This window comes from Pteropus medius, unplaced genomic scaffold (assembly GCF_902729225.1).
Source record: "Pteropus medius unplaced genomic scaffold, Ma_sr-lr_union100, whole genome shotgun sequence".
NCBI lineage: Eukaryota > Metazoa > Chordata > Mammalia > Chiroptera > Pteropodidae > Pteropus > Pteropus medius.
Window position 1 is genome coordinate 2,386,794 of NW_024354886.1, and position 14,559 is coordinate 2,401,352.

The 14,559-nt window shown below is 36.2% G+C and overlaps 1 protein-coding gene across 3 annotated transcripts in view; it reads right to left on the reverse strand.

Moving 5' to 3' along the window:
• ZFAND3 (zinc finger AN1-type containing 3) overlaps window positions 1–14,559 on the reverse strand; it is a 319,318-nt gene that overhangs the window by 157,503 nt on the left and 147,256 nt on the right. The window contains exon 1 of one of the 3 annotated variants that reach the window (XM_039856097.1): window positions 12,873–12,894. The exons of the other annotated variants lie outside the window; for them this stretch is intronic. Within the exon in view, the coding sequence (XP_039712031.1) occupies window positions 12,873–12,879 (7 nt within the window). The 5' untranslated portion in view covers window positions 12,880–12,894. Of the gene's footprint in view, window positions 1–12,872; window positions 12,895–14,559 lie in introns of those variants that run through there. 3 annotated transcript variants of the gene reach the window in all.

Sequence of the window (14,559 nt, forward strand, 5' to 3'; positions counted from 1 at the left end):
TATGCAGATCTTCCGTGTTCTAGTCTTTTAAGTTTTCTGTAGGTTGAACATTTTTAAACTATAAAGTTGGGAGAGAGGAAGAATGGGTGTGGGGGCTTCAATGTTTTCATCATCCATTTGCAGTACTGTGCCTTGCTTATATCCCTATTCCCCGCTCCCCAAAACACCAAAATCATCATTACTTTTCTCTCAGCAGCAAAAGATGATAGGCCAAACACTGATGCATGATGGGAAGCACAGATAGAAAATTCTTTCTTTTTCTAAGCACAGGAAATGCTGCCTAGAAAAACAAATTCAGGAGAAAGCCCTTCAAGGGTGAGGAAATTTATAAAAGCCTAGTCTAAGAAATAACAGTTCCCAAACCTTATTACATAAGTTAAAAAGAAAAGCCCCAATCAATTTAAAAAAAGCCAGTCAGCAAGAGTAGTAAAATATTTTCAAAAAATGCAAATCCTATTGCCCATTTATAAATTTAAATGCTTTATCAAATATGATTTATCACCATGGGCAAGAAAATCTCAACATTTCATTTGTTTATCTTCAAATGGGTTAAATGTGAAAAGAATGCTGAACAATTATAAAAAGTTTAATAACCACAAATCTTTTTTCTATTAGGATTTCATTATATTGCTTACAATATGTAAAAGCTAATATGGAGAACAATTTTTGAAAAATATGAAATATCAAAAACTAACCTCAAATCCCAAGGGGATGAGGCCCTTCACAGACACACAGAAGGGAAATACCTCTTCCATGAGTCAAGAGGATAAGTTCTAGAAACCAATGATAATACATGCTTTTAAGAATCAGAGCTATTCCTCACACTTTTGGAGGCTCCCACAGCCACTCTTCCAGTGAGAAATACTCGAGCCTGCAGAATTTACATGAGACCTTTCAGAGGATATTGGGCTCTAATGTGGCATGATATCGTGGGTGGAAACTGACTCCCAGAAATACAAATTCTTGTCTCTGAAGCCTATATCCCGTTCAAGGACATCTGCTATGTCCTGGGTCATTCTTTCTGTATCAAGTGAAACAAGCTTCACTTCCATGTCTATAACTAATTACACCAAAATTCAGTATCTAAAGCAAGGCTAGACATAATGAAGGTGGCCAAAAAGGCAGGAGAGTGAGTACTGGTTAGCCTGGCACTGTCTAAAATAGTTATCACTGGCCACATGTGGCTGTTAAGCACCTGAAATTTGATTAGTCTGATCTGAGATGTGCTATAAATATCAAATACACACCAAATTCCAAAGACTTATGAAGAATGTAAAATACCTTATTAACAATTTTATGTTGATTACATATTAAAATATTTCATATATCAGGTTAAAATGATTAAATTTAATTTCACCTTTTTGTTTTGTCTTGCTTATTTTTTAATATAGTTATTGGAAATTTTTAAATTATATGCTTCTCACATTATATTCTTATTAGACAACACTGACATTATGACCAAAAAAAGAGCTGAGTAAAAGCAGCTGCAACTTATATTTATTTATTAGGGGAATCTACCATGTTTCAAGTATGTGGTAACTCTTTCAAATACTTTTAGTCCTCACAGCAGCTCTAATATGTACATAACTCTGGGTAAAGGAAAGGAAAATGGGGAGGAGGGGAGTAGTGAGGGGGATGAGTACCGAGAAAAGGAAAAACTGCCCTAAATCACAGAGCTGATAAATACCAGAACAAAAATTTGAATTCAAACCCTCTAACTCCAGAGCTTAAGCCCAGAACACCTAGGCCAGTAGTTCTCAAAGTATTGCCCCAGGACCATTGGCACTGCCTGAGAACTTCTTAGAAATGAAAATTATACCAGACCTAGAGAATCAAAATCTGGAGGGAGGACTTAGCAGTCTGTATTTTAACCAGCCCTTCAGATAGTACTGATTCAGATCAAAAGTCTGTGTAGGTAACAGCCAATCAAACTTTCTCAAAGGAGGATAACTATGAGAACTCTGAGAAAAGGCTAGTCCCTGTTACTCTATCCTTTGTTGAAGCTCTTCTAGAGACATGCTCTATCTGGTAAGCACTGAAGATCTGCAGTTGCATCCTGACCTTGACTTTCCAGAGCATCCCTTCAACAAGCCTATCATCTAGGGCAGCATTTCATTTAACATCCAGATGGATTAAAGATTTAAATGCAAATAAAATCATGAAAAGTTCTAGCAAAAAATATAGTTGTATTTTTAATGATATTAGAGTGAAGGCCTAAGTACAGACCAAACTCTGATACTTTAAGAGACTGATTAATCCAATAATATAAAAATAAATAAATAAATCCTGAATTGCACAAAAACACCACAAACAATGTTTAAAAACAAAAACAACTAGGGCAGAGTGCTTTTTGCAACAAATATGACAAAGGGCTAATTTCTCAAATTATAAAAAGGATCCCCACAAATCAAAGGAAAAAGAACCTCCCAAGAGAAAAACATTTCTCCAAATTAACTAAAATAGATGGGTCACAATAAAGGAAATGCAAATGCTCAATTTCACTCACAGTAAGAGAAAGGAAAATTAAAAGATTTTTTTTCACTCTTCAGATTGGCAAAGATAAAAGGATTTGAAAACATGTCTAAAAGTAAGCTTCTAATATTTTTGCCCCACCTCCATGACTTCTGCAATTCAGTTTGTGGTAATTCCATTAAGAAACCACTGAGGCCAAATACCTTAATATCATACTTGATTTAGTCATGTCTCTCTGTATTTCTCTCTCCCCCTTCCTACCCACCCCCGTATCTGACCTGCTAGCAATCCTGCCAACTCTGCCCTCAAAAAAGATTCCAAATTTAACTAGTTTTCATCACTCTTACTGTCATCACTCCAATCTAAGCCACTGTGAACTCTCCCTCTGGATTATTTTATCTCCTAACTGCCCTTGCTCTTGTCCCCCCAGTCATCTCTTAACACGAATCATTCTAGCTGCTAAAATGCATATCAGATTATATCACCACTCTACTCAATAATTTTCAGTGGATTTCCATCTCATTCCATATAAACTAAAGTCTTTACCACGATACACAAGCCCTTTCATGATCTAAGTCCTTTGCCCCCTGACTTCATCTCCTACTACCCATCCTTTGCTCTCTCTGCTAGTCATACTGGTTCCCTTGCTGTTCTTAAACATCAAGAATACTTCTGCCTCTAGATCTTTGCATTTGTGTTCCCACTGCTTGGGATGCTCAACTTTCAGATATATTTATGGCTGGCTCTCTCACATTCTTTGGATTATTTAAAGGCCCTTCTTGGGCCAACCTATCTAAAGTTTTACTCTCCAACCCTTACACTTCATATGCTGCTTTGAAGGCATCCCCTTCACTGATTCATAACATCCAATGGTACTAACAAAGTCTGGCTATCTGAGTCTCCTTAAAGAGAGACCTGATGTGAAATTTCTTTTGAAAGCATTTTAAAATCTGAGTTATGAAATTTTATCACGTTGTATCTTGTATGGGCTCTGATACAAGATAAATGGGGTCTGACCTCTTTTATCTTATTATTTGGTGGGGTCTACTGACTTTAAAGATTTCAGTCTTCAACAATGGAAATTTTCTTTCATTATTACTTTGACCCCCCTTCTCATTTTTTTTTCTGCTTTCCCTTTTGGAACTCCTGCTAAATAAAGTTCCTGAAGGAAAATGATTTTGAACTTAGACCTTTATACTCAAATAGCATTCATGCCAAAGGGCAAAACAATAACATTTTCCAATATTGCTCTCAAAATTTGTCACACTGATATTCCTGATAATGATAACAGAGCATGTTCTCCAATAAAAATTGATCCTCAGCAGTAGGAAGATGTGAGACTTAAGAGTTGTAAGCAAACAAAAAAGTTCATGATTATCTCTAAATTTTTTGTTTTTTTAATCAAGCAAAGAGGTGACTCCAAAGAGAAACACAATTATCAAAAAATGTTAGGTGCCCTTATCCAATCTAATAGCATCTTAAACTTAACAGGTCCAAAACCCAATTCCTCATTTTCCCATCAAAACTGCTTCCTTGGCAGTCTTCATCTTAGTAAAACAGCGGTCCTCAACATTTTTGGCATCAGGGACTGGTGATCCTGTGAGAATCTAATGCCTGATGATCTAAGGTGGAACCGAGGCAGTGAAGCTAGTACTGGGGAGAGGCTACAAACACAGATGAAGCTTCGCTTGCTCACCTACTGCTCGCTCAGCTTCTACTGTGCGGCCCAGTTCCTAAAAGCCACGGACTGATATCGGTCTGTGGCCCAGGGTTGGGGATCCCTGCAGTAAAAAACAATCCCATTCTTCCAATTGCTTGAGACAAGTATCTTGGGGTCATATATCAAAAATTTCTGTCAGATCTACCTTCAAAGTATACTCAACATCCTAACAATTCCTCCTAAATTTCACAACCCTGGTCTACAGCCATCATGATCTCAAACTTGAATTACTGTAATAATCTCCTAACTGTTCTTTCTGCATCCTCTGTTGCCCCTAAATCGCAGCCTGAGTAACCTTTTTTAAATTAAGTCTGTTCAAATTACTCCTTTAATGTGATCAAATAAACCCTACACTACACAATGGCTTACCAGCTCACCCTGAGTAAAAGCTAAAGTTTTTACTAAACTCTATACTGACTTCCTAACTCATCCAGAGTAAAGACTAAAGCTCTTATTAAAGCCTATAAGAGTCTCAATGACTCAAGCCTCCTATTACTATTGACTCCATCTTTTACCAGTCTCTTAGTCTTTTACTCTTAGGTCTTTTTTTACTCTTAGTGCTGTTTCTGGAACACATCTTGAATACTCTCCAGCCTCAGGGCCTCTGCATTTGCTGTCACCTTTGCCTGAACACTCTTCTTCCAGATAAGCACATGGCTTGATCTTATTGACTGACCTGCTCTACATAAAGCAGTAAATCTATATAATCACCCACCCTTTCCCTAGACCCCTTTCCCCCCCTTAATTACTTTTTTCCCATAATATTCATCACCATCTGATGTATATACTCATATATTCATCTCTCCTCCCACAAGAATATATAAACTGTTTATATTCTGTTTCATTTTCTGCTATATTCCTAATGAGGCAGGATAAGTTAGCCTAAGGACATTCCCCTCCCCTCCAGGATGCAGCTCCAGAATTTTCCTTAGTCCCTTACTCAGCCCTCTCCTTGTTTTGACTCTGTGAGAAACAGGCCAAGGTTGGAAGACAGAATACATGGCCTTGCCGCCCACTCCACATCCCTCCTCCAGGTGGCCTGAGAGACTAGCCAAAAATGGGAGGCAGGATGGATAAACTTGGGACAAACCCACCCCCTCCAGGATAGGGCTCTGGAGTCTTTCTCTTGTCCTTTGTTCAGCTTTGGCTAATCATAATATCATTATAGTATCACCTGCATTGCAAGTGCCACATCTCCACCCCCAAACCCAACTCCCAAGAAAACAGACAGCTTGGTGTGACTCATTCTCTGAGTTTTGCCAACACTTTCTCTTAAGTGTGTACTTCCACTTTAATACAACTTGCGCTTTCCTGCTTGCTATTTTTCGTGTCCTTGAATTCTTTCTTGTGGCTTACAAACCTAGTTATCAGAGCTCTGGGTCAGGGTCCCTCTTTGGACACCTGCCCTGTTGAGCTCCCTGGCAACACTAGTGGTAGGATAGTGACTAGTATACATTAAGAGTTCAGTTAAATATTTCTGGAATAAAAACTAGACACTTAAAAAGTATGCAAGCTTCTCAATGCTCTTATTTCTGGAGCCTAAGAGTGTGACACAGAGCATACTCAGTAAAAGTTGGAAAAAGGGAGAGAAGGAAGAAAGAGCTATCAATCTAGGTTAAGGCCACATCCTTAAGTGAGAATGAACAAAAGGAGTTATTAAAAGAAATATGAAAACAAATCAAAGTCAAATATTTATTTTATCTCAGAGTAAGGGGCTAGTTTCGAAAAAGACATGGGAGTTAAGAAAACCACTTAGGAAGTAGTATATTTTAATTCTGCAAAACAAAACTCAGTAAGCTTAGAAACTATATTAAGAGAATGCGAACAGCCTGAATTACTAGGGGAAAATAATGCAGAATGTCAGGAATGGAGAGACAAAATGACAAAATAAATAAATTTCACTTCAGAGCAGTTTAACATTTCTGGCAGGGAGTAGGGGGAGGGAAAAGAGTTGCAACAGATATAGCAAGATACCACAGCAAGGACAAAGTCTGGCAGGCATAAAAAATATAAAGGTCAAACTGGAGATACATATTGAAACCACATATTTATACGGCTTACTAGGAAAGCAGCATTAAAGTTCATACCCAGTGATACAGAAAGAATTCTATGTGCTTCTATGGTTATCAGGAAAAAGCATGGATCACAATCCAATGGGATAATAATGCAGCTATAAGAGGGCAAAGATAACGTTACTATGGGACCTTCATTTAGGTTTGTTTTTTTTTTTTTTACATGCTGGCAAAATTAATTTTACTTCTAATGCAGCATTAAAAACTTTTACAAAATAAATCTAACATATGGTATTTTCTTCCAACTCCAATAACCTTACCAACCAGTTTTCAAAGCATGTTCTATAAGGGTAAGAATATGTAAGTAATTAAAACAGTTCTAGACTTGCCTGAGAAACTCAGACTTTCTTCTCAGAACAAAGTAAGCCTATTAAAAGACACTATTTTAAAGAGGATGTTTCATTTTGCAGACATGTCTAACAGTAATAGTTATCCCCTGTTTTTTGACCATGGTGACAAAATAAAGGCACTGTGCATGCCTTGAACTTGCCTGCACCCATTGTTCCTACTATTTACATAGAATCTTGAAAGCTGCCAAAGTTACTATTGGTTCTGCTAGTAGCAAAGTAGTCTCTCTTAGCCGGCATCCAGTAATGGATAAAGTGGAAAAGCCTATTGCTGGAGTGGACTGATAGGTGTATACAAAGAATGGTGTTCCATTAAGTTATCTTATACTAGTTAAGGAGAAATTAGTCTTTTTAACAAGTGAAATGACACTATAATACATTATTACCACTTTATACAGCTGTGTATTGATATCATTCCTGCTTTTACTATATTTAGTGTTATTTTACATTTTATGTGTTATTTGGTATGATTTGGTAGGTTATTTGTGCATGTGGGAATGTCCAAAAATTTTTCCATGTAAATTAATTGTAATTGCTTCTTTGCTTTATGCCATTTTGACTTTCAAAAAGTTTCACAGAAATTCTCTACCTTTTGGATAGCAAGAGAAACCCGTGCTATTCCTTTTCAAAGAAAGAGCAGCTGAGAACCAAGCATATCATGACCTACGGTCATTAGATCCACACGTTTCCAGTGAGGAGTCAGAGTATCTCTTAACCTCTCTGGCTCTTGCTTCTCTCCTCTCCTAATCCTGATTCAACAAAGTGCAAGCAAATGATCTCTAAAGTTCTGCATCAGGACAGTAGTATTTACACAGAGCATAAGAGGCAGGGCCAAGGTATCTAGAGTTTACAAAAATTCTGCAGGTGACTTTGAAACTACTGCATGAAAGCAGACAATTACTACATTGAGAAATTGAGAATGCTTACGATTTTTTTTTAGGTTTTACAGGTTTAGTTTTATAGTCCCAATACCACACGCAATCAACAGTTATCCTCATTTTTCTCAGAAGAATAAATATACCACAAGACCATATTATAAATCTCTAAGAAGTGAATTGTTTTTTCTACTAACTATCCATTTGATTGCAAACTTTTTGGCAATAAAGTTACCAATTAAAGGAATGAGATATTGTTACCGGAGGGACTTTTAGAGCAAATATAAGAATGAATGCCTCTGAACAGCATCACCTGTAACCTCTGACTCCTCATATCACAGGAATATACTCCTTGCTGGCCACTCACTTCGACTCCCCTCTGTTCTGAATATCTCTAAGAACTGGAGTTAAATTTCACACTATGTCAGCAGGTACCATAACCTCACTCCAATTTAACATTCTTGAATTTTTTTCAAGGGTACTGCATCTCTGAGATACATCACTGACCTACATTCAAGAGTAAAATTTAAAAATGATAAGTCATAGGCTAACATATGAAACCATATGTTAATCATGTTTGTATTCCCTGTGCCTGGAACATTCAGTAAAAACAATGTAAAAATTTTTTCACTGATATAGTTAGGTTTCTTACTAACTATTAAGTAGGAAACAAAGTTTGCCTTTAAACATATAATGAAGGAATAAACAACAAGGGGGGGAATCTTCCTTTCTGGATAAGTATGGATTATTAAATAATATAACATTCCTGCTATCTTCAGAGATTCACCTCTTGCTCTAATGATTAAACTCTCTTGGATAGAAAGATAAAAATAACTGATTTGCCAAAATGCTTTTTAAAAAGCTAAATCACCATAAAAATGGACAGAGGACTCTGGGATTTTTACTAATTAAAACACTTAACATTTATCCATTAATCTATGAATAAGAAACCTACAACTAGGGGCTAGCTACTAAATGTCATTCAAGGAAACGGGTGGAGTTATTTCTTCACTCCCCAAAGAAGGAATTTCTTATACGCAGGGATATCAACACAATGCTATTAGTACAGGAGGTACTCAATAAAGACTTGTTAAATGGATGGGTAGATCTGAGATTACAAGATAATTCAGGTGTTAAGAGAGACTAAAAGAATAAAAAGCAAATTCCATATAGCTTCACAATTTCAAAGAGGTCTGCCTCTCTTGTCCTGTTTAACTCTTCTCCTATATCTTAATTCTTTATCTGTTCCCCATTTTTTTCCCACAATTGCCTATGCTTTGCTTTGCTGGTGGCACTATAACTTACGTGGTAACACTAATCTAAACTTTTCTGGTTATTTTTTTACTTTGAAAATTTAAGTGTTAGAATTAGGATTTCAAATAAATTATAAGATTTTGGGGGGCCCAGGACTATTATAGTCACATATCTTCCAACTGCCACTTCCCTATTCCTGGCCCTACTTAAATTCTTAACATATAACTATTTGTTAAACTGCATTAGTGTCATTACAAAAAAATTTAGCATTTTATTTTACAAAAGGATTCCTTTGAGTATCACATTCCTCCAGTGCCTCACATATATCTGGTACTCAATAAATGTTCATTGCCTAGCTTATAGATGTTTATTTACTAAAGACAGAAGCTGAGGGAAATAAAACTGAAGTACTGGAAGTCTTACATAATTGAACAAATTAATTACAAACGAAACATCCCTTTTAAATTTTTTCAGACCATTTTCATACTCAACTTGTTGACTGTGTTTAAAAGAAAAGTACAACTGCTGCAGCAGCCCCACGAACACTTAACACATACAGCAGTGTCCACTCGGAAAACGAACAGACCAAGCTCTAGACGTTCATATTCTTTTCATAAAGGAGGTTAACACTGACAGTAACTACAACTGGCCTACTGTCTTAGACGGGCTTAACTGGACCTTACCTTAACCTCTGGAAGAGCAGCTCACTCTCATAGACAGAAGTTGTGCTCGCAACCTGGATGCTAGGATGGAAATCCACTGGGCTTTTAAAGAAGTTTTAAACTATTGTCTTTTCTTAAGTCAAAATTCCTGCCAATTAACCATCAGCAGTGAATCAAAGATGACGTTGCTTTGTTCAAATTATGTAATCAAACAGAATTTAAAGGTTGCCAGAAAGTGAGATCTCTACACTCTACTATCAAGTAAGAAGAGCTCATAAGGGAGTGAGTGATGTTCAGATTTTTAGTTTTGTTCAACATCAACTGAGAAGTGTGAAAGCTAAGACTGCATATGTCTGATTCTCCCTTCCAAGCCATGGTTCTGCCACTGTTAATCCACTTCTGTTTCTCATATGTACAACAGGAGACCTAGACAGCTTTACCTTAAAAGCTCTTAACCCCCAGTTTATTGGACACAATTCTAGTTTTCAGTTTCTTTTTCGGTAGTTCTAACTGTGAGGATTGATATTTATTGACCTTTATTCTTTCTTAGAACCACTGAAAGAAATTTCATGGTCTACCTTACAATTACCATATTGGTCCACTGGATCCACTTTATAAATCTAAGACACATGACAGACACTTAGTGATCTTACTTTTTCCTATATCTTGAAACATTTTGTCATTTCATCATCCTGGGAGTTATTTTATCATTACTCATCATTATTCATCAATTATATCCAATGATGCTTTTAAAAAAGACTAAGAAAAAAAGAAAAATCGATGAAATTGCCTACAATGAAGGATGATGCAACAATGAAATAAATCATATCTTTCAGTTTTCTCACTGCACTGTCCAAACTATTTGCATCATTTTTCAAGAAAGAATGAAAGACTACGGACACCATCATTATAGCCTGCTTTCAGCTTCCAATGAATGAGAATTCAGAATTTTCCATTTTCTGCCCATGATGGCAAAGAAAATTAACAGAGGAAGATGTTTCACAATTAGACAAGTCAGACGAATGCAAAAAGACAGAAAGCAGCACTCTAGACACTTAAGAATACATTTCTAGAGAAAAAAAAATATGGTATTCTCAGCAGTTAGTCATTTATTGGGAAGGACACTGTCACACAATATTTTGCAACCAGAATACAGACCACATCATTATGCTAAAAGCACATGTGACTGTGTATTCTTTCATCTTTTATGATGTTTGTATGTCAAAATTTGCTTGATACAAAGAGGTCTGCTATATTTAAATTTTAATTAAAATTCTGTTTTTCACTATCCCTTAATTTTTACATCTACATATCATTCATAAAAATTAAAGAATATATAAAATCTGAATATTCACTGTACCCAGATGATAAATGGTGATTATTTTTCCAACCAACTAGAGATTTAATGTCAATTTTTCTCATCCTATCCCCTATACTCACCCTCTTGAAGGTTGCTACATTGTTTATATCATTTACAAACACAAAAATATATATAATTGGCTAATTTTTATTACAGAACTCATGTTGATTTTCTACAAAAAATTTAAAAATTATTCCGATAGGTTCTATTTTATTTATTTACATTGTATAGAAATATTTACTTTACGAAACTAAAATATTATAACTATATTTCAGCTTGCTTCTTTCATTCAAAAATATATTTTAAATTAAAATTTACCTCTTGGTTTAAATAATTACCATAAAATTCCTCCCACAGGAACAACTAGCATTCTAAATCATCTACCTAACTGACCAGAAATCACCAAAACACCCTGAGATCTCATTACAGAGGTCACAGACATGAGACTGTGAAAATTTTTTAAAAAGAACATTCACAGAAAAGTATCATTTAGTTTTAACGTTGAAACAATGGTAACAGCTCTCTTCTTATTCCTGAGTCCTACCCTGAGCACTACCCTGATTTATAAATGTTGACCTCACTAACTTCTTGAGATAGAAGAAATATTCCTATGAACATAATTTAATAGGATTCTATGTCAGCCCAAATTTTTCTACCTATACATCTAAAACCGCCAGCATCTCTATCAGGCTTTAGGCTAGAAGCACTAGATAAATAGGTGTGGTTCCCCGAAGCTCAGGATCCTGGTTTCTCTTTCTGGAAAATCTTATGTACTTTAATTTTACCTTCTTCCCTTGCTAAATTCTCTCTGTGCTCTTAGAATTATATTCCAATTGTGCTTTTTTTGTGCACAAGAACAAACAGAAAGCAGAGAAATAAATTCATGTTATAATTTTTCTAGGAGGATTCTACTTCACTAAGCAAGGTACTGCTTACCCTACAATTATTTTAATATTGTAGCAGGGAAGATTTTTTTTCCTTTATGTTTTAATCTAGGGACAAGAACAAATCCAGTAATAGAACGTCAACATTAATTTGAGGGGAGATGAAAAATGACTTAATAATACTGCAGCAGGATTAATGTTGTACGATAGATCATGGAGCCATAAAACTCTTGACAAATTCATTTTTGTATCACTGTATATTCTTGCTAATAGGGCAGGGCATATCTGAAAGGATGTTAATAATACCTCACTGCACAAATGCCAATCAAACTGTACTGCAAGGGTATGTATTTTGAAGGAGATGGTAGAAAGAATTGTCCTCACCCATGTGCAGCTTGCATTTAAATGCAACATGGAGAAGAGGGGCAGTTATTTCAAGTAGGAAGCTAATGCTTGCTTGAAATCAAGCGGTACAATTCAGAAAATGAGTTGATGGTTACCAAGAAAATTGCTTCCACTTCAAGATCCTCTAGCCAAGGAATTAAGAGTAGAAAACAGATCAGCCAATGACACAAGACAAGCTTTACCTGAAAGAGCTATCTAAGCAAGGTTCAAGCCAAAAAGGGGAATCTTAATTTGACACAAAAGAAGCTATCGGGTCCTTAACAAAAAAGGGGATCAGATCTTTACACTAAAAATAACTTCTGGTTCCAGCTGAGATAATAGAAACTGATTTATCCTCTTGCCTGAAACAACAACAAAGCAAAAATACATGAGACAACAGGTTTCAATACTCTGAACATCTGACAAATAAAAAAGGACAATGATTCCTGAGACATAAGAAACGAAGGAGACAAGAACTATGACTGTCTCAGCTTACTGCCAGGCCATGTAACTGGGAAGGGAAAATGAGGTGAAAACCTGCAGCAGCACTGGCTTCAGGGGCATGCAACCTGTACAGCTACAGCTCAGAAGGGGCCTGTGCTTGGTTTAATGCTCTGCAGGTGCCATTTTGAAATTCTAAAAAATTTCTACAAAGGGTCTACATTTTCATTTTTGCTGGTCCTGCCTAGCAGATGCCCTGAGCTGAGAAAATGAGTTGAGAGCCCAGTGAGACTAATGCAGCTAGAGTTCACAGGAATGGATAACAACAGTACACAAGCATATAAAAAAGTCTACACGAGCCCAACAAAAGAATCAACCAAAAGGATTAGGGGTAATAGTACTTGTCATGCACACAGGGCTGAAAGTAGTCCTGTTCCCAAAGGTCACAATTTAGGGGCAATGGGTAAAGTACTCAAGAAGATCTGGCTCAGAAGTAGAGAACAATTAACTCTAGACTTAGCACCACTCCAGATTCACCTAAAAAAAAAAAAAAAAATCACAAAAGTACAACTCCTAAAGGTGGAATTGTTTCCAAGTTAACTGAATCCCCACAACAAAGCTCAAGAACATCTGCAAATAGACAAAAATACCCAGCATCCAACAAAGTAAAACACAATATTTGGCATCCAAACAGATTATCAAGTACACAGAGGAGGAGGAAAACACAACCCATAGGAAGAATGAATCAATCACAACTGCTATATTTTGCATGTTTGTCTCCCACCCCAAATTCATATGTTGAAATCCTAGCCTCCAAAGGTGATGGTTATTAGCAGGAAGGGCTTTTGGGGAGGTGATTAGGCCATGAGAGTGGAGCCTTTACAAATATTATTAGTGCTGTTATATAAAAGAGCCCACAGGGCTACCTAGCCCTTTCTACCATGTGAGCATACATACAGTGAGAAGTCTGTGATATGGAAGAGAGCTCTCACTCAACTGTACTTGAGCCTGGAGACTTCCAGCCTCCAGAACTGTGAGAAATATGTTTCTGTTGTTTATAAACCAACCAGTCTGTGGTATTTTATTATAGAGCAGCCTGAAAGACTAATCCAGCAACCAACCCAGAACTAACACAGATGTTAGAATTACCAGATAAAGACATAACAACAACATGGCAGATTTGTAGGCTGCAGCTAAAGCAGTACTTAAGTGGAAATTTACAGCATTAAACATCTTTATTAGAAACGATCTTAAATCAATAAACTCAGCTTCCACCTTAAGAAACTAGAAATGAAAAACAAACTAAACTCAGGACACAGAAGAAAAAATAAAGATCAAAGTGAAAATTAAAAAACAAACAACAACAACAACAACAAAAAACCCAGAAAAACAAGAGAAAAAATAAATGAAACCAAAAGCTGGTTCTTTGAGGCAATCAATAAACTAAATTTAAAAACAACAACAAAAACCTTTAGCCAGACTGACCGAGGGTGGGGCTGTCGGGGAAGGGGGAGAAGATACCATTTAAGAGGTGTTGTCACTACAGTTTTACTGATATTAAAAGCATAATGTAATATTATGAACAATTCTATACCATAAATACGACATGTAGCATAAAATGGACAAAATCACTGAAAAGACAAGCCACTAAGGCCCACTCAGGAAGAGATAGATAATTTTGAATAGCCGTGTAACTTTATTAAAATAACAGTAGTTAACCCCTCTCCCCAAAGAAAAACTCCAGGCATAGAATTCTACCAAACATGCAAGGAAGAAATAATACCTCTAAACAAACTCTTAAAGATAACTGGAGAGGATACTTCCCGGAACTCATTTCATGAGGTCAGCATTTACTCTGATAACAAAACCAAAGACATTACTAGTTAAGAAAACTAGAGACTAATATCCATGATATATGTGGATGTAAAAACTCTTGATAAAATTTTATCATACTGAACCTACATTATCCATTAAAAGGATAATGCATCAGGAAGTGGGGCTAATCTCAAAAATGCAAGACTAGTTTACATCTGAAAACCAATCAGTGTAATCAATTCACTAGATTAACAAAGAGAAAAGCCATATAAT